General features: G+C 41.9%; 1 protein-coding gene across 1 annotated transcript in view; it reads right to left on the bottom strand.

Annotated features, from left to right (window-relative positions):
• rims2a (regulating synaptic membrane exocytosis 2a) overlaps positions 1 to 19768 on the bottom strand; it is a 174526-nt gene that overhangs the window by 119075 nt on the left and 35683 nt on the right. Inside the window, exon 6 of the mRNA XM_078253724.1 lies at positions 8128 to 8402. Within this exon, the coding sequence (XP_078109850.1) occupies positions 8128 to 8402 (275 nt within the window). The remainder of the gene's footprint in view (positions 1 to 8127; positions 8403 to 19768) is intronic.

The raw sequence follows: 19768 nt of genomic DNA, 5'->3' as shown, positions 1-19768 counted from the left end.
TCCTGTATGTTGCAGTAACACTGTAGCTAAAAGGGTAAAATGCTAGATTTATTTTTCAAATAACGAAAATGATTGCCTCAGTTGAAGTATAAAATTTCTTAATTCAGTGGTAACGTGTAATGCACACAAATGCTTGTTCATGGTTTTCTGCTGTGTAGTCACTATTTTATCAAATAATGCATACCTGTTATGTTAGATATATTTTCCCTTGCTCCAAAAACATAATGGCCTATGTTTGAGTGTGTAGGGAGATGTGGGTGTGTGACTGTGTGCGTGGGTGTGTTGCATCCACTCCCCCCCCCCCCCCACACACACACACACACACACACACACACACACACACACCCCATGTTGTCCTCTCAGGTACAGCAGCAGCAGAGGCAGTATAACACACATGCTGCAGCAGTGCGCTGGGGCATACGCGCACGCGCACGTATACATAGGCTACGCGCACAGCACAGTCACACCTCGGCATGGTCACAGTCTACCTAAACGGTTCATTTTAGCCACCCCCGGTACATGTGCGCGCACGCACGCGCACACAGCAAACCGCGGCAGCATCACTGATCGGCCCCCATCATCCAGCTCGGAAATATCTGCAGCAGCAACAGTACTATAGGTTGTTATTACGCAGGCTGGCTGCCGATCGATAAAGGCAACAACCCTCCCGCCCCCCAAATACTCGTTTGACATACCAACGGGGAAGCCCTTCCTCATAAATCAGGGCATTTCTTTACAAAGGAATCACTCACCCGATGTTGCTCAACGCCTGCTCGAACAGCTCCGTCTGCAAGATGTTCTGAGGCGCAGAGAAAGCCCCGTTGAAATGTGATAAAACCGAGCTACAGAACTGACGCAATGTCTCAAACTGCATTTTTCCCCTCCGTTTTCTTTTATCCTCAGTAAATGATCACCCTTTTTCCTTTCACCAACAATACATCCCCAAGCCTGCGCTCTCTCCGGACGCCCCCCTCCACACATATACCTCCTCAGTATTTTGTTATTATTATCTCCCGGGGGCGCATTAAACGCAGAAAAGGCGCCTATCAAGTTCCATATTTCTCCGGCCGCTCCTGGTAAAAAGTGTCCTTAAATGAGACGCATTCCGGGCGGGATCCTTCGGTCATAATGCTTCGGACTTGAAGCGAGAAAAATAAGGTAGTGCCGGTGCCGGTAACGAGCCTTTTCTTCTTCTCGCTGTTGCAAAAATCTCTTCTCGGTGTGCAGGGAGAGGCGGAGGAGCGCCCGAAGGAGAGAAGAAGCGGAGAAGCATCCTACACGGCAGCCAGCAGCAGCAGCATCCCTTACCGGCGCATCAGCTGCCGCCTCACATTCAACTCATATTTGCCGTCGCCTATGAGCATACACTCGCGCGAACACACACACACACACACACACACACACACACACACACACACACACACACACACACACACACACACACACACACACACACACAAAGTACAGGTCTGATATGCAAGTGTGCGCACTCTGCCATATCTCTCCATCATCTCTCATGCACTCTTTGGGACGCAGATAGACCACAGCATAATAGGGGGAAGAGAGACGATGCTGTCTCAGGTTTTGCCCCCTTATTATATTCCATATCTAGCTTCAGAGCATCAGCTCCTCATCAGTAATAGCAGATGACAGTCCTAATACCTCGAGTGTCTGCCTGTTAGGAAAGGGCACACATAAAGGGGGGGTTTCCCAAGGGTTTACAATTTTATTTTTATTCAGTCAGTTGTTATGCATGTACAGATGCAGTGAGCTTCAAGAGGATTAAAGCATTTGATTATGGCAACATTTAGCAGGTATTTTACCTGAAAATGCCAGCCTTAAAATCATTTTGATGCTACACTGACTTGTAATAGGGAGAATGGTGCCTCTCTCATTCCCACTCTGCACCGCAAACGCCTGTTCTCGCACTTTGGTGAGCGGCAGGGGTGGGGTTAGAAGGGAGTCACAGGGTGGCACATGGCACATGATCCCACTCTCCCCCCCCCTCCCCAATCCACTGGACTGGAGTGCTATCTATCTGACACATGTGATTTCCATTGGTTCAGGGTACTGTCACTTGGCTGCCTGTTCTGCCAATCTTCCCTTTGTTTTTAAGTGGCAGACTGAGCCTATGGAAAATGTGTATTGTATTTGGATATGCAATATGTGTTAAATGAAAACAAGTGTAACTAATAATGAATGTGATGTTTTATTTAGCAGAATTACATTATGTTCTTCTATCCTATCCAATATTTCCTATATTTCTAAGCAGATTTCCTATGCTGTATTCTGATAAAAATGCTTGTTGCAAAAGTCAGGTTAACCGCTAACTGTTGCTAAGTGCCAACTGTGGTGTCGCCTAACGTCTCCTCACTTCGCCTGTGTCTTGGCCAGAAGGTAGCGCTTGAACACACTGCAAATACTACATGATGGCCAACTGCCACATATGTTCTGTGCCTGCGTGAGAGGAAATAACGCTCAATGCCAGCAGGCGGTGGTAATCTCGTCATTCAAAAAGGGAAACCATTTATACAAATTATTATGAAAACAGCGTTTGCCTGTATAAGCCTTTATACATTCATGGTATCAGCCAGTGGCAGGACAGAGCCTACGGTCCCTCTGCTTCATTCCCTGCCGGGACGACAGTGGACACCGGAGATGGCTAGCCAGATTGTCTATCTCCCAGGCTCTCATCCATTCTCTCGGCAAAGACGTCTCCCTGCGGTGGGGAAGCGTGGGACCGACCAGCCCACTGTGGCCGCCTGGCTAGTTAGCTAACTTGCTAATTCCACCCAAAATGGTGTCGCATGAGCCAAACAGAGTTGTCACTCATCTGGCAATAGCAATGTGCTTACTTACGATATGACAAGAGCGTGTGAATGAAACATTAAGTTGTTACATTTTACACGTAGGTATGTAGATCTTTTAAAAGACATGTTTATGTTGAAATAAATAAACCTACATAAGTACCAGTAGTTATGTATCTCGCTGTATGTTTGCCGATGACGATCTCCTGGTGTTTCAGGGCCTTAACGTTATATCGTTGGTCCAAGTTGGGCAAAAATTACGTTGAATGTTCCTTCTAAAAAAAAAAAACAGAAGTTCGAGCTATTGAAATAAGGTGACAGAAAGTTGAAACTGAAAAAAAAAAAAAAAGATTGAATAAAACCTGTCAGCATAAAAGAAAAAATGAAAATGAAAAAAAGAGTGACATGAAGAAAAAATCAGAAGACTGTCATTGAAAAACATCAGAATGCAAAGAATATTAAAATAAAATCATCTTCAAAGCCAGTGTTTCATTATTTTTTTTGTAGGACTTTTTCAATGCTAATGTTTCCTTTTTCACTGCCAAATTTTATGTTTGAAGTCAAAGCTTACTGTCACTGCTCTAGCTCCAAAGTAGGTAGAGCATATGTTCAAGCAAAGATACTACAAATGTCAAAGTTACATGATATGTTGCATCTATTTGAATAGATTTTCTTTTACAGTTAAAGGTCCCATGACATGGTGCTCTTTGGATGCTTTTATATAGACCTTAGTGGTCCCCTAATACTGTACGTCTCTTTTATATAGGCCTTAGTGGTCCCTAATACTGTATCTGAAGTCTCTTTTATATAGACCTTAGTGGTCCCCTAATACTGTATCTGAAGTCTCTTTTATATAGACCTTAGTGGTCCCCTAATACTGTATCTGAAGTCTCTTTTATATAGGCCTTAGTGGTCCCCTAATACTGTATCTGAAGTCTCTTTTATATAGACCGTAGTGGTCCCCTAATACTGTATCTGAAGTCTCTTTTATATAGACCTTAGTGGTCCCCTAATACTGTATCTGAAGTCTCTTTTATATAGGCCTTAGTGGTCTCCTAATACTGTATCTGAAGTCTCTTTTATATAGGCCTTAGTGGTCCCCTAATACTGTATCTGACGTCACTTTTATATAGGCCTTAGTGGTCCCCTAATACTGTATCTGAAGTCTCTTTTATATAGACCTTAGTGGTCCCCTAATACTGTATCTGAAGTCTCTTTTATATAGACCTCAGTGGTCCCCTAATACTGTATCTGAAGTCTCTTTTATATAGACCCTTAGTGGTCCCCTAATACTGTATCTGAAGTCTCTTTTATATAGCCCTTAGTGGTCCCAATACTGTATCTGAAGTCTCTTTTATATAGCCCTTAGTGGTCCCAATACTGTATCTGAAGTCTCTTTTATATAGCCCTTAGTGGTCCCCTAATACTGTATCTGAAGTCTCTTTTATATAGCCCTTAGTGGTCCCAATACTGTATCTGAAGTCTCTTTTATATAGACATTAGTGGTCCCCTAATACTGTATCTGAAGTCTCTTTTATATAGACCTTAGTGGTCCCCTAATACTGTATCTGAAGTCTTTTATATAGACCTTAGTGGTCCCCTAATACTGTATCTGAAGTCTCTTTCCTGAAATTCAGCCTTGGTGCAGAATTACAGCCACTAGAGCCAGTCCCACAATGAGCTTTCCTTAGGATGTGCCATTTCTGTGTCTGTAGCTATTGAGGAGGAGAGAGGGGGGGGCAAGGTGGAGGGTGGGGGTGTGGCCTTGACCAGCTGCCACTTTGCTCGTTTGAAAGCCATGATGTCTCTCTCTCATGGGATGTCCAAATTCTCTCCTCATTAAGTGAAATGTTCATGCCATGGGACCTTTAAAGGAAAAATCTGCAAAACAGATGAGAAGGCTATGAAAATATCATAATAAGACCCATGATTTTTACCACCTGGGTCTTATTTGTGGAATAGGCCTTTTTTCACAGCAGACTTGTCATAATGTAAAAATGTTTAGCCAATAACATTGCTTAGTTCCACTCAAGTGTCCCAGTAAACCATGACTGTATCATCATTAATTTCATTATTTAAATCTGTGCGTTTCTTACTCTGACATGTCAAAATGTCTTTTGTGAAAAACATCTATTGCTGAGATCTGGAGATACAACAAGCTGCTGAAATCAGCTTTACAACTGAGTGCACAGGGCCACTATGAAGGCAATACGTTTCACATATGTTCACAGACTAACCATATTATCAAACAAACCACTTATTTAAAGGTAAAAAGTTGAATATTACTGCTATTACCCCCAACTGTCGGTCGTAAGCATCCATTAGATTTAATTCCTACTTCAACTACCTACTGCACTTACTGTAGCTGTACACAAATCTAACCCAGATTCACAATGCAAAGGACAATCATAATGGATGATTTGGGTATGTTCACTTAGTTAAAATGAGGATTTGTTTCAAATGTCTGACTACTCGTGTTGCTTGCACACTGGAGTTGTGGAAGTTGCAGCATCATCATATCATAATTTGCCAGTAAACGTTATATTAAATGATAGGAATGATGACCAAAACTATGAAAACTAGAAAAAAATGAACTCCATGTCAATGTGAACTAATTGGTGAAATAACTTTAAGGCTTGTATGGCAGTGTTGTATTACTGGTTGATGAAATATAAGCATAAGATGGGGCCTGTTTGAATGAATAGGACTAAACTGAGATGGCTATAGGTTAGACTAAGCAATGATTAACTGTGCAAAGCTGGACTGGATTGGGCCAGTCCAGACTCAGTGTGTTCCTCTTCCTCTTTGGCTTAACATAGCTGGCAGGCTGAACGGCTGAATGTGTTAAAAAAAAAAATGCAGAATCTGAAGAAATTCCAATCCCAGTATAATCATTGTTGTTTTGTCAGCCTCACCCAACACTGCAGCTGTGTGTTCATTCAAATGACACCTCTGAGACCAAGATAAATTAGAAGCCTTCCCAAGTTATTTCTCCTTATAAATAGACTGTCAGCTTTTTCCCCTCCTTTCTTTAGCAGAACAGATCCAGGAGTTAATTTAAACATTCTTTGAGATTAATGAAAGTGGGTTTTGGTGCTTATGCAGTGGGAGTTCTATTTATGGACTCTGTGCTATCAATCATCAGCATTATCCCGTGAATTTCCAGACAGCCAGTTTCCTGTTGTGTCACTGCATATGTAAGCAATGCCAAAGCAATAATTGCTCCCCGGTACCACATCCACCTCGCCATGCAATCAATTAATATACAGTGGCAAGGGCCTGGACTGGAACAGAGAGTGACTGGATGACTAAATGCTTGGAGCAGTCTGATCTAGTCTGATCTATAGTCAGTCTGATCATCCATTAAAACCACCTTAAAGTAGCCAGCCATTTGAGGAGAAAATGGATAATGTACTCCAGTTGCACTGAGACACAAAATATTGTTAACCTGCATCAATCGTCAAGGTTTATAGTAGTGTAACTTTGATTACAATTTGCAGTTACAGATGATGCTCAGCTCTTTATTGTGCTACTGTGCAGTGTGGATTCAGAGTACAGAAACATAATGGATGAGGACAACAAGGATAGCACAGGAACACCATTTTACCAAAACAGGGGAGAAATAAATGTCTATTTTGGAGTTATAGCAATGCTTCTGAGTATGTGTCACAGTTGCACAGCAGCCTTATTGCACTGTGAAAGCACTGAAAGTATGTACACTTATCTCCAACACTCACTGCTAGGTATGTGGGCTATATCCATCAAAACATCCATTTGGAGCAAGACATCAGGCAATTAAACCAAACATAGGGGTATTTTTTTCTCCCAGGAGCTCTCCAATTTCTGCAGGATCTAAGTGTATGAAGAAGTAAATACAAGGTTGCAATGGCAGAGAGAGGACGCAGAACGAATGAGTTGTGTCTCCAAAGATGTGTGACTGTGGGCACAAGCTTGTGCATGCTGGTTTGTCCCTGTGGTAGACAAGTTGGGGGTATGGCACACCAGGTGTACATTTACAAGGTCAGCAGAGGATAGGAACAGGGACATGGGCTAGATTGGGATAGAGTCAAATTCACCTCCTTTCCTACTGCACCTCTCCTATAATGTGCGTGATAGGTTACCGCTGCCAATGTGACCTTAGTCATTTTATTTTACTGATCACTGTTTGTCCCAAACTGACGACAGTTTTAGACATTCTTAAGAAGCAGTATCTTAAGTATCCTGTATATGTCAACATATAAGTCTAGTCTAGTTTAAGTATAGTCCAACGTTGCACTTGCTGTTATAAATGCTGTTACCCAACATCTGAGAAGGCGCAAACAGGGACATAAGAGAAGTTTTCTGAAATGGTTCTCTGCCTTTCTGCTGTGTACATTTGTAGAGAGTGTATAGATACTGACTACAAGCTTCTCTTCCTCTCTTTGGAAGAAGAAAGAGGAAGGAGCCCCCATGTGGATATCAAAGTAACTACCTTATTTGACACCAGTATCATGAAATAGGCAAAGGGATAAAAGATTCACAAACACAGCATGTCCGTGTTGTCAGCAACTGAGAGTTTGCTACTCAGAGGGGGCATTTTGTGCATATGACAAATAGAACACAATGTTCTGCAATGAAATCCGGCCTGCTCTTGCTTTTCTACTCAATTTCCAAGCATTGCAGTGCCTGAACTGGCCTTAAAACATTCCTGATGACAAATCATTGTTAAAGTTTGAAAAGGAAATGTTGTTGTCACCTTCCAGCACCCCATCTTAGCTTAGCCTGGCTCAAACCATCTGTGTGTGTGTGTGTGTGTGTGTGTGTGTGTGTGTGTGTGTGTGTGTGTGTGTGTGTGTGTGTGTGTGTGTGTGTGTGTGTGTGTGTGAGTGTGTGTGTGTGTGTGTGTGTGTGTGTGTGTGTGTGTGTGTGTGTGTGTGTGTGTGCGCGTGCATGCGTGCACGTGTGTGTGCGAGTGGGTGGATGACTGAGAATAGATGTAGAATTGCTGAGTTAGTGCAACATACAGTATCTGTGTCTCTGTCTTCTTTATAGGCCTCATGGGCTCCATGTACAAGCTGTTTTATATGGGGCCTTGACTAGCTTGCTAGGAGACATTGCTCTTATGCCAGGCTTGAAATACAGTTCTGCACTACCTATACAACGGCCACATATTTCAGCGGTAATGCTAAAAAGATCTTACGCAGTTACGTCCATGCACCTTCATGTGGCATCATATCATATGTTCTTTACATCTGTGATGTATAAATCCCTGATTAAGCAATCTACTTGACTTTACACCATAATAAAAAACTACTCATGTGGAGCATGTAGTAGAACTGACCTGTCTATGGGTGCGTCGTACCTCAGCCCCGATCCGTTGTCAAGGGACGACTGTCTGGGCAGGAGTCCGCTGTGAGGTCTGCTTCTGTCTGACGCTGGTGTCAAGTCCCCTGAGGCTCCCTGGTAGGGGTACAGGGACGGGTCCTGCAGTTTGGCCTTCTTCCCCTGCGGCCCACCCTCAAACAGCACCTGACCAGGCCCCGAGCCGTAGAACCACGCCCCCGATTTGGTGAGGATTTCTTGTTGTTTTCGGCACAAGTTGCATACCCACATAACCTGCAGGGAAGAAAAGGGACGTATTAATATGTCGGGGTGGTGATAGAGAGGCTGCCTTATATAACCTATGATGAGCTATAATGGAGTGATTTGGGTATTTGTAATGAAGCTGTAACACGTAGGCTAACTTTGAGGCATATCGCTGTTGCTGGGTGAAAATCTTACATTTTTAAAATGTCAACTTTTCAGAAACTAGGTATAACTTGTCAGATTTGATCAAATCTCCAGAAGAAATCAACAAACTTGGAGTTTTGAGTTTTCACCCCACAGCGACAATATTCATAAACAGTATTGACAATTCATGTGGATGAAGTGAAATATGAAATATTTTACACATGCAGCAGCCTTTGATTTAACTTAAAGGTAAAATTGGTTTAGTTTGTTATTATTATTAGACATTTTTAATCTGTGAGTCTAGATAATCCCCTGCAGATCTTTTAGTACGATCAAATGTCCTTTCCATGTTGAACATCAGCAAATGTTCTTATTCCTTATGATGCAGTACATTAGTATTAAAATCTTGTTTCTGGTTAGCAAACTGCAAAAGTTCAGAGCCTACATGACTACCGACTGCAGAGACTTAATGAGGGTACAGTAAGTAGAGTAGCACTTTGGTGAGATAAATGGGAAAGAACAGTATCGTTTTCCTTCTGTTATAAGGACCGGAGAGATGGAGGTTTTTACTGCTCTGTGATGTCGTGCCTTTATCTGCTCTATACTGCAGTCCCAGCAGCCAGCTCACCACATTAGCCTCATAAATCCAGGAGCAGACAGGAGCCCTGATCACTACACACACATGTGCAAGGACAAACACAAACGCCGCATTGAAAAGCTCTTCACTCCGTCTTGACTTCTCCTGTGGTGAAAACTTATATGTTTTTTATGTGTATCAATTGATATCAGGTACAATGAAACCTGAGTCTCACTCAGGCCTGCTCCAGGTGACCATGCCGGTCTCGTTAACACTGAGCAACTTAAAGTTACATCTACAGCTGTGTCCTAAACCTTTCCCTATCACGGAAATAGTGCACTATATAGTGTTCGCCATTTTGTAGTAGTGTTCGAATTCTCAGCGGTTAATTTCATTCACTATATTGTCCACTATAAAATACCCAAAATGCACAGATAATTTGAGTGTACATACAATGTACCCTACAGTTTACTCCCGTATACCACAATGCAACGCGGCCGTGTTTTCCCAGAGGAGGAGAAGAAGCAGAAGTCACCGCGAGAACTGAAAAGGAAAAGTGGATATTTAACATGCAACATATATACAACCTTTTACTATCCTCCTGAGTGCTCGGTTTGTTTCAGGGACGTATTGGAAGTATTTGTGTTTCTGTTTGTTTACATGACGCTGGGCGCGCCCGCTTCCGTCACACAAACAACGGGCGCATCTCCTGACGCAACGATGTTTAGAAAAAATGTCAGTGTAGTGTCCAAAATCTGGTTTAGTCATTCCCTATATAGTTCACTATGTAATACACCACTATATAGGGAATAGTGAGTGAGTGAATGAGGGAACGGTTTCGAACACAGCTTGTGTGTGTCTCTAGGCTTGTGTGTCTAGGAGCTTGCCAAATGATTGACAGGCCAGACAGCCAGTAGGGCGGCCAAGAGCTACTCCCCCCACCACCACCACCACCACCACACTCCCTGGCTTTACAGTCCCAGTGCTGAGTCAGTGCATTACTGTTATTAGTGCGAGCGAGCTCTGAATGCTGCATCAGCCACCATCAGTTGGTCTGTAGCTCGACTTTTTTTTTCTTTCAGTAAGTCTTGAATCAAATTAAAATTGACTGATATGTTATTTCTAGATGAACTGAACTCGCTTAAACTGTGCTGGTCGGTACAGTTAGTGGCTGCAGCTGTTCAAAGGCTGGATTTGTAGCCATAGCCGAAACCACAACTGCTTATCTCAGTGGCTGGCTGGACCTGAAGCACAGGGTGATACAGATCAGTAACCGCTGTGGAAGAAACCCAACAAGTCATCACAGGGGTTGGCAACCTGTAGCACGCCATGTTCAATCTTTGCACTAGCACACGGATAAAAAAATAAGAATTTGTATTTTGTGTCCGGTTGGAGCGGAAGAAAAAGCAGTCATCCAATTACACAACTCAAGATTCAGTCCCCAGCCTTTAGTGTGGCTGGCTAAGTCATCAAACATGTCAGTGTTCATGGGTGGGATGTCAGTGGGAGATCATCTGCTTGTCACTGAACTAGTGACTTACTGGCTTGTACGAAATCTCGGAGCAATTTCATAAACTTCCACAACATTACACTTCCCTTGTTATGCTCCCAGCTGGCTGCTACATCCTCCTCAGACTAACAGCGTGAGATAGCAGCAACAAGTACAGTGTGTGCGGTAGTCGCGATTGTTAATATCTGTTTCTCTGTGTGTGTTGTGTGTGTGTGTGTGTGTGAGTAAATAGGAAGATAGAATTATCCACCTTAAAGCAAACGATTCAATTTTCTATTTTTTTTCTGCAATGTTGCCACACCGGTGACTTCAGGGAAGCAGGAGGATTCTCTGACTCCGGCAGTGATCATTGTGTCTGGAAAAGCACAGCTGCAGGCTACCGGTAAGCTAGCGTTACCCTGTGTCGTTAGCCGCATGATACCAACCGGGAAGCTACATTGTTTTGTCTTCGGACATGCGCAATTAGGCGCGGGGTGGAGAGAGAAAAAAAACACTGGGAATCGCCAATGCTGCTTCGATAGATTTCAATAGTCGAAATCGAAAGCTCATTACGATCAATTTTCGATTCAAAATTGAAATCGAGGCACCCCTAATGATGAATTATTTTAAAATGTAAAATGTCGTGCAAAAACAATCACACCACAGGCAGCATGTACTGGCCTATATTAATACTGACACACAATGGAAGCAGGGAGGCTACAAATTGTGCTTTATGTGTCCCAGAGGAGTGGAGCCAGTGAGGCCACGACTGGCTCTTTAACTGGGGTCATGGTGAGAGCTATGCAGTGAACCATGAGTCATCAGCTAAGACCCGGGAGCCAGTTTTTCACTTCCTGTACCTGGAAGTTATACACTTATGGAACACATGTATGAGCATGCACACAAACTGTATTTTGCTTGACATTATATCTTCAAATGAAAATAAGTCTGAAGAATGTATCTCAAAATGGAATGATCACATGGAGAGGGCAATTAGAAACAGGCACTACTTTCCTTCTGTTGGATTTGTGCTTCAGGTACAGTACAGCAGGTTCTGGCCTGCTAGGGTGCTTCAGCACCTCCAGTAGTTTACACGGGGTGTCTGCCGACACGTTACTAGATACCACGGGCCCCAGGGGGTTGCAGGTACCCCACCTCAGACAGGGACACTTGTAGCTTACATCCTATCAGATCAGACAGGTTATTAATACATAGAAATCATCCAAGATGGACCGATTTAAAAAGTGGTTTAGTTTGCCATCTATCTACCATCCATATTGTAGCAATTACATCAAATGCAGACATGAAATGGATGGCAGGGTATGGAGGTGGTGGATGGGCACATACAAGCCACTTCGAATCTTAATTCAGTTCCCAACTCATGTGAAAAAGATTCCTACTTGAGTGATGTTTTTTTTATTTTAGCCTAATTCTGCAGCAATGATTAAAGGATCATTACTAACCGTATCCAATCTGTTATGGTTCCCACAATCAAATCAATAATGGTACTATTAGGTGTTAATAGCATTTTATTTTCACATGAACCCTTTCAGTTCGGTTTGAGCTCTATTCATAAAACAGATTATGTATCATCTGTGGTTAATTACAACAAAGCTGTCCTTCTCTCTCAAACGGCCCAGTTCCTTTACAGAAAACTGCAGCATATGACCTACATATTTACCCCTCCAAACTGCAATTAACATAGAGTCAGTTGCTGTGCACCTCTCTGGTCTGCCAATAATACTGTAATTAACCACATTCTCAGCCCTTGAACTGCACATGTCAAGCTCTTTTATCTCATCAGTGAATACCTAATAGCATATTAGTATTAAAAAAAATAGATGTTGAGCACACTGAGCCTCAGACATTAATATCTGGATTTGATTTGCACGTTGGAACAGAGTCAGAATGAAAAAGGGATACAGAAGAGCAAAACTAAGGTAAATGTCACTCCTATGTCCAAAAAATTACGTGAACTGCAAAATACAAGAAGCCTTGTTTTGAGTTTGATACATTTTGAGATTATCCAGAGGGATATGAAAGAGCTACGTGGGCCCAGGAGGTTAAAGAGTTTCATCAATGGATAGAGAAGCATGTGGAATATGAGCAATACTATTTCTTAGAAGCAGCCTAAGGCAAGGATGCAAAATGGATTCATACAACATATGGTCTTTATTGTTATATCATGCTATTATAAATGACTGAACAAATTCTCAAATCTCTCAGATATCTTATAAATAACCAAAATTCAAGGAAAAATCTAATCATGCTGTATCCCACCAGATGTGAGACAGTAACAGAAACATGTTGTTTCATTCATTACACTTTTTTTCTGTCTGTAGTCACACTGGCAGAGCCATCACACAGCATGCGGCTGCCAACAGTACATCTAGGGAAGCAGGCCAAAGACAGTGTGAGCTCAATCTACACTGACAGGACACTGTAATATCCCTCATTCCTTAATAGACCACATAGACGCAAAGATTCTGCGCACACACACACACACACACATATACAGGTCAAGCAGCTGTAACAGCCAGAGGTATGTTCACTTTTACTGCAGCCATTCTGCCCAAGACTCTTCAAATAAACACACACACACACACACACACACACACACACACACACACACACAGGTCAAGCAGCTGTAACAGCCAGAGGTATGTTCACTTTTACTGCAGCCATTCTGCCCAAGACTCTTCAAATAAACACACACACACACACACACACACACACACACACACACACACACACACACACACACACACTTCCCTTCAGCTTAACTCTTCACGGGTGAGCGCAGGCAGGGGGTTGGGGGCTGCAGCCCTTGGGCAGGGCCATTTCTCCCTGTGTTTGCACATTTCATAGTCATTGAACCTGTAGCTAAAAATAGAAAGCTAAAAACCTAGCACCCCCTTGCACACACAGTGCAAACACCAGGAAGATATATTTACTCTATAAATGCACTATAGGCTTTTTACTGAGGCACTGAATTAAGGGAAACAAACACCGGTGCCATGGGATCAATAAATAATTTCCTTTCTAATACTTTTTCTTCAGACCGAGGGTGTTTTTTAAGTGATACCAGTGAATATAATCTTCCAAAATATGTGTGGAATATGTGTGTCTGCTTAGAAGAGGGAGAATAGCAAAACATATACCAGCCAATGACGCCACTGAAGGACAGACTATCTTTGACAGTTAAACATTTATCTATTCCAAAATGATGTTTTCCTATATAGCTGTCTAATATGTTGTGGTTTAAATAAAAAAATAAAAAAAACAGCTTATTTTGTGGTGACTAGTCCTACCCAACAGTATATATGCTATGCTACACATAGTAAATAAAATGTACCCTTGCAGCAATGTACTATACATGTTCCCCTGTCTGCTCCATTCAAAATTTTGCCAATAAATAATTTCCTTTCTAATACTTTTCTTCAGACCGAGGTGTTTTTAAGTGATACCAGTGAATATAATCTTCCAAAATATGTGTGGAATATGTGTGTCTGCTTAGAAGAGAGAGAATAGCAAAACATATACCAGCCAATGACGCCACTGAAGGACAGACTATCTTTGACAGTTAAACATTTATCTATTCCAAAATGATGTTTTCCTATATAGCTGTCTAATATGTTGTGGTTTAAATAAAAAATCAGCTTATTTTGTGGTGACTAGTCCTACCCAACAGTATATATGCTATGCTACACATAGTAAATAAAATGTACCCTTGCAGCAATGTACTATACATGTTCCCCTGTCTGCAGCTGTAACAGCCAGAGGTATGTTCACTTTTACTGCAGCCATTCTGCCCAAGACTCTTCAAATAAACACACACACACACACACACACACACACACACACACACACACACACACACACACACACACTTCCCTTCAGCTTAACTCTTCACGGGTGAGCGCAGGCAGGGGGTTGGGGGGCTGCAGCCCTTGGGCAGGGCCATTTCTCCCTGTGTTTGCACATTTCATAGTCATTGAACCTGTAGCTAAAAATAGAAAGCTAAAAACCTAGCACCCCCTTGCACACACAGTGCAAACACCAGGAAGATATATTTACTCTATAAATGCACTATAGGCTTTTTACTGAGGCACTGAATTAAGGGAAACAAACACCGGTGCCATGGGATCAATAAATAATTTCCTTTCTAATACTTTTTCTTCAGACCGAGGGTGTTTTTTAAGTGATACCAGTGAATATAATCTTCCAAAATATGTGTGGAATATGTGTGTCTGCTTAGAAGAGGGAGAATAGCAAAACATATACCAGCCAATGACGCCACTGAAGGACAGACTATCTTTGACAGTTAAACATTTATCTATTCCAAAATGATGTTTTCCTATATAGCTGTCTAATATGTTGTGGTTTAAATAAAAAATCAGCTTATTTTGTGGTGACTAGTCCTACCCAACAGTATATATGCTATGCTACACATAGTAAATAAAATGTACCCTTGCAGCAATGTACTATACATGTTCCCCTGTCTGCTCCATTCAAAATTTTGCTGGGGGAGTCATACACACACACACACACACACACACACACACACACACACACATACACATACACAGGTCAAGCAGCTCTCTCTTGTGGCCATTAAACTGCACTACAACATTACTTAACAGAGGCTCCAGAGTGAATCAGCAGTATCCTTGCAGGCATATCACAGTGTGCTCAAATGGAAAGCCGGCTACAATGTTAAATTAAATCAATGACATTTTTGCATTCACTCATTACAGTATTTTTAATATAACTGCTAAAATGATTCTCTTGATTTCACAGGAAGCTGTTTAAAATTTAGAGAGAGCCTAGTGATAGTGACACTTTCATTTTACATGAGAGTTGACGCATATCATCAAACTTTCTGTCATCAAGGTTTCTTGTCAGCTAACTAAAGAAGGCCAAAAGACCTTGAAAAGCAACTAAAGTAAAGCCTGGAGATGGCACATGCTGCAATATTGATGTGGCAGTAAATGACCTGTCATAGGTATCATATTGCTTTGGTGTTTCTCTCCTTCACCTGGACTGAGGTGAATTGAACCACTCATTAAAGACTCATTGTTCAGCGAATGGAGTGTTCCTCAGAACATCCCAGTCTGGAATGAGTCCAGCTTAAGCACACAGGAAAGAATACCATCCAATACACTCCCGAGCAAATTATTGCCACAGCTGGGGGCTACACAGGTGTGATGGGCTGCAATGACACACATTGGAATGCATATGTAGGCCAATGAATAAGGAATATCGAGATAGGTAAATAATCAGATATATATTATTTTGAGGAGCATTGTACATTGTATAAAAATGGTCCTGAATAGATTTGTCCTCTAACTTGTGTTTTCTACAATATAGATGCATATTGTAATTCAACTGAATCCAATAAATACAAGAATATGTTTTGTTTTGGGTGGATTTGGACTTTTGGAGCAGTTCTCCAGAATAAAAAAAGTTTACAAGGCATTTTGGTGTGATTCATTTGGCGGCCAATTAGAATGAAATAGGAGCGCCTACATTCACATGCTCCAACGCTGACTGCACGTGGTGAATTGCATTTTAATGAGCTTCTAATTTTAGTGTGCGCGCCAGTAATAATAATAGACTTGATGAATATTTATGTCCCTTCTTTGAAGTTCAGAGACACGAGGAAGAGGAGGGGAATACCGTAGAGATCCAGCGGCTTTACATAGAAATGGCTCATGACTGTCAGACCCACATCCCCCTTTAGCCTCTCTCAGACCTAAATAAACATGGTAAAAAAAAAAAAAATGATGTGATGAGCAGACATGACGCACGCTCCCTGAAACCAACATACAGTATGTCATTTTTTGGAAGCAAAATTAAATGTCGGAAAAATATTGCAAAGAAACACTAAATAGGCTAGACATATTATGCTCAATCTTCAAAAGGGCGTATGCGACTGAAATCGTTTGTGGACATGAATTATAGCAGCACATATACCCCGAGAGTGCTGAGATGGTCACATTTCTGACAAGCAAAATGACCGGTGGAAAACGCGATGCAGTCGCAGCTTCATGCTCACTCAGCTTACCCATGGTGCCGCTGAGAGAAAACGGTGTGCCTGTGCGGAAAGATCGCAGCGTTTAAATCCTTATAATGTGGTGACGAGGCGAATGTTCGCAGCTCCTGAGAATGAAGAAACAGCCGACCTTCAGCACCGCGGACAGCTCCGAGTCCACACAACAGCCTGCCTGCCTGCCTGCCTGCCGGACAGCGGCTGCTGGGAACACCGTGAAGGTTACCAGGGACTCAACGGACAGCATCCGATCCAATAAAACCAACGCAGTCTTCTCCTCTCCCCCCCTCTATATATCAACTAGAGACAGATACGCCGATTCGTTTAAAGGAATAACGGATTCTAATCTTGACTCGTCACACTGGATCCATCAAACCGTGCAATCAATCGCAGACTCGATGTCAGTAGGTCTACGGAATGAAGACATGTGAGCCGAGCCAAAATTCGCGTCAAATCACGTTGTTTCGCGTCGCCGCTGTATTAGCTCATCTGTGATCTGCTGCCGGAGTTGATGAGAGCTCATTACATATGCGGCGCGTCCCAGCTCTGCTCCCACAGTCCCGTAGACAGACACAGCAACGCTGCTCCGCAGAAAAGGGACTGCCACTGCCTTTCCTGTGTGAGCGTTCACAACATGGGCGATTTAAGACCCTTTTTAGGGGGGCTCAAGCCCACCCAAATTTCATCTCAGCGCCCCCCCTCCCTAAAAATAACAATAATAATAGTTTATAATATATATAGTTTATAGTTTATAATTATTATTTTTTTAAATCAAATTTGGTGTTTCAAGTTAGAGTTTGCAAACTTGTCTGTTAGTGACAGAGGACAAACAATTGCAGGTTCAAAGGGCTTAAAGCACCTGTGGGGGGGTTAACACTTTTGCAAGGCACTGTATCCGTGTCACATTCTCATTAGGGGCCGAGCCCCCGTAAAGGTCTGATCCTAGAATCGCCCCTGGTTCACAAGCACACATAATGTGTCATTTCCGACTCAGTCTGTGCTGTGTGACCACAGCTTGGGCTTCAAACCGAACACAGCTGTTATCATCGCCATCGATGTGTGTTTCTCTTCATGTTGTCAGACAACTGCGGGACCATGAGGTCATGGGGCCAGAGAGGTCATGTGAACATGTCAGCAAAAACTGTATGCTGCGTTCACCTGCTGCAGGAATAACATGTCTCGTAGATGCGGGTTCAAACGACTTGAAATATTTACAGTGTTCGAAAAGTCAAGATGTTTTAAGATGTTAAATTCTTTACAAACGGGGACTTAGTGAGTCATACAATGACCATTTCAATTAAGGAATTCATTGCCAAACCAAATCAAGCTCCCATATCATCATCTGAAAAGTGGGAAGCGTTTTTAGGTAGCCTAAGCTTATGCCCATCATCTTTTCCACATTTAGCATTTTGTCTAGAATCAGAGGAAATAAAGCCAACAACGTTAGCACCCTTTAAAAGTCCTTGTACAGCTAATTTGGAAAATGCTGAGTTGTGCATCTTTCTGCAAACATAAAAATCTCAACTACAACTGAGAGAAATGTAGCCTACACTTAGCCATATGTTTTCAAGCTCTGCAGCATAGATGCAAAGGATGTGCACCACAAAAAATGAATTTCTTCTGTGATTTTCCATTACTTTTCAACACATTATAACACATTTAATGATATTCAATGACAACACTATCTTCTTTGCTACACAGATACTGTAGCGTTACATGCAGTTCTCTTTATGTTAACAATGCAAGTGCACTAGTTAGTTAGGACTAAGACAAGTTTAACACATTTTAAGAATGATGCATTTATATTCTCAAAATCAACAATAAAGTGGAAATTTGGAATACACTGTGAAACCGGTTAAAGCATATGGAATGAAGAGAGTCCATATAGTATCTTCTCATGATGAGACAGATTTCTGCAGTGCCGACTCACTAATCTATAAAAATGTACTACAGTATGCTATTCACTAAAATGCTGTTTAAAATTGAAAGAGGACCGTATAAAGAACCGTAGGACTTCCTCTTTGATTTTATAGCAGAAATGTTGAGGAGCCAAGAAGCACATGTAATGTGTTCAAGAGTTGCTTGAATCACAAATGACTTCCTCCCCGGAGACTGTTGATTCCTCAGGCCCTTTTGAAGCCACATCAGAGGAAATGGTGGGGAGCTCCACTACAAGCAGGGATTCTAAAGACTTCACAACACTGACTTATCTATATCAAAAGGCATTTTATATTTTCACCCCTGAAACGCCACTCTGTACTTTGTTCTTCAAGTTATCTACTGCACAGGCTAAGCTACCTGGTACAATCAATGAGCAGCGATTGTTATCAACACAGATATTCTATCAGTGTTTTTTTTATCTATTATTATCACAACGATAAGGCAAAGTGATTCATTGTGACTATATCAAATGAGTCGTAGATTTAGCAAAATGTTATGTTATTGAGCAGAACTGTAAGTCTTCAGTTGGGTCAAAGTTTATATTCCTATACCAGCTGTTTAACTCTCAGTCCCTCTATATCGTATTCCAGTGTGCCATAGCTCTGCTACCTGTCCCAGACATAGAGACATGTAAATATTCAATGGCGTTTCGCAGAACAAGATCTCTCTCGCCACTGCTGTCACCATCTGTGAGAGAGGGAAAGAGAAGACGGATGGAAAAAGGGCAGATTTCACCACTGCCACCTCTTTCACTGACATCCAAGCTTTCTGACAAGCTGCTTGGGTATACCAAAATGTGGCCTTGTTGTTCGTGGCAGAGTAATCACAGCTTCTGCCCATCTGCGACTACAAGCAGGAACACACAAAACAATCAGCAAACCATATCACTAAACTCCTAGTGGACCACTGTGTATATACTGTATCATTAACTCACAATTATAACCCTGTGTTGTTTTCTGTATTGGCTAATAATGTGCAGCTAGCATAAAACAACATTCACAGCCTAACAACAGCCTACTTCTGCAATACTACCAGCTACATAACTTCTACTCTTTGTCAGAATACCCAGATACACATTTCAATTATGCAGTCATTTAAAATGCCACTGTAAAGATAATGAATTGCAAAATCATTGATTATACATGAATGCAGTAAACCAACCCAAATCACCTATGCTGACATCAGGTCAATTG

The sequence above is a fragment of the Sander vitreus genome, chromosome 6 (assembly GCF_031162955.1).
Source record: "Sander vitreus isolate 19-12246 chromosome 6, sanVit1, whole genome shotgun sequence".
Taxonomy (NCBI): Eukaryota; Metazoa; Chordata; class Actinopteri; order Perciformes; family Percidae; genus Sander; species Sander vitreus.
The sequence above is the reverse complement of the archived record's forward strand: the minus strand, read 5'-3'. Positions and strand labels throughout refer to the sequence as shown.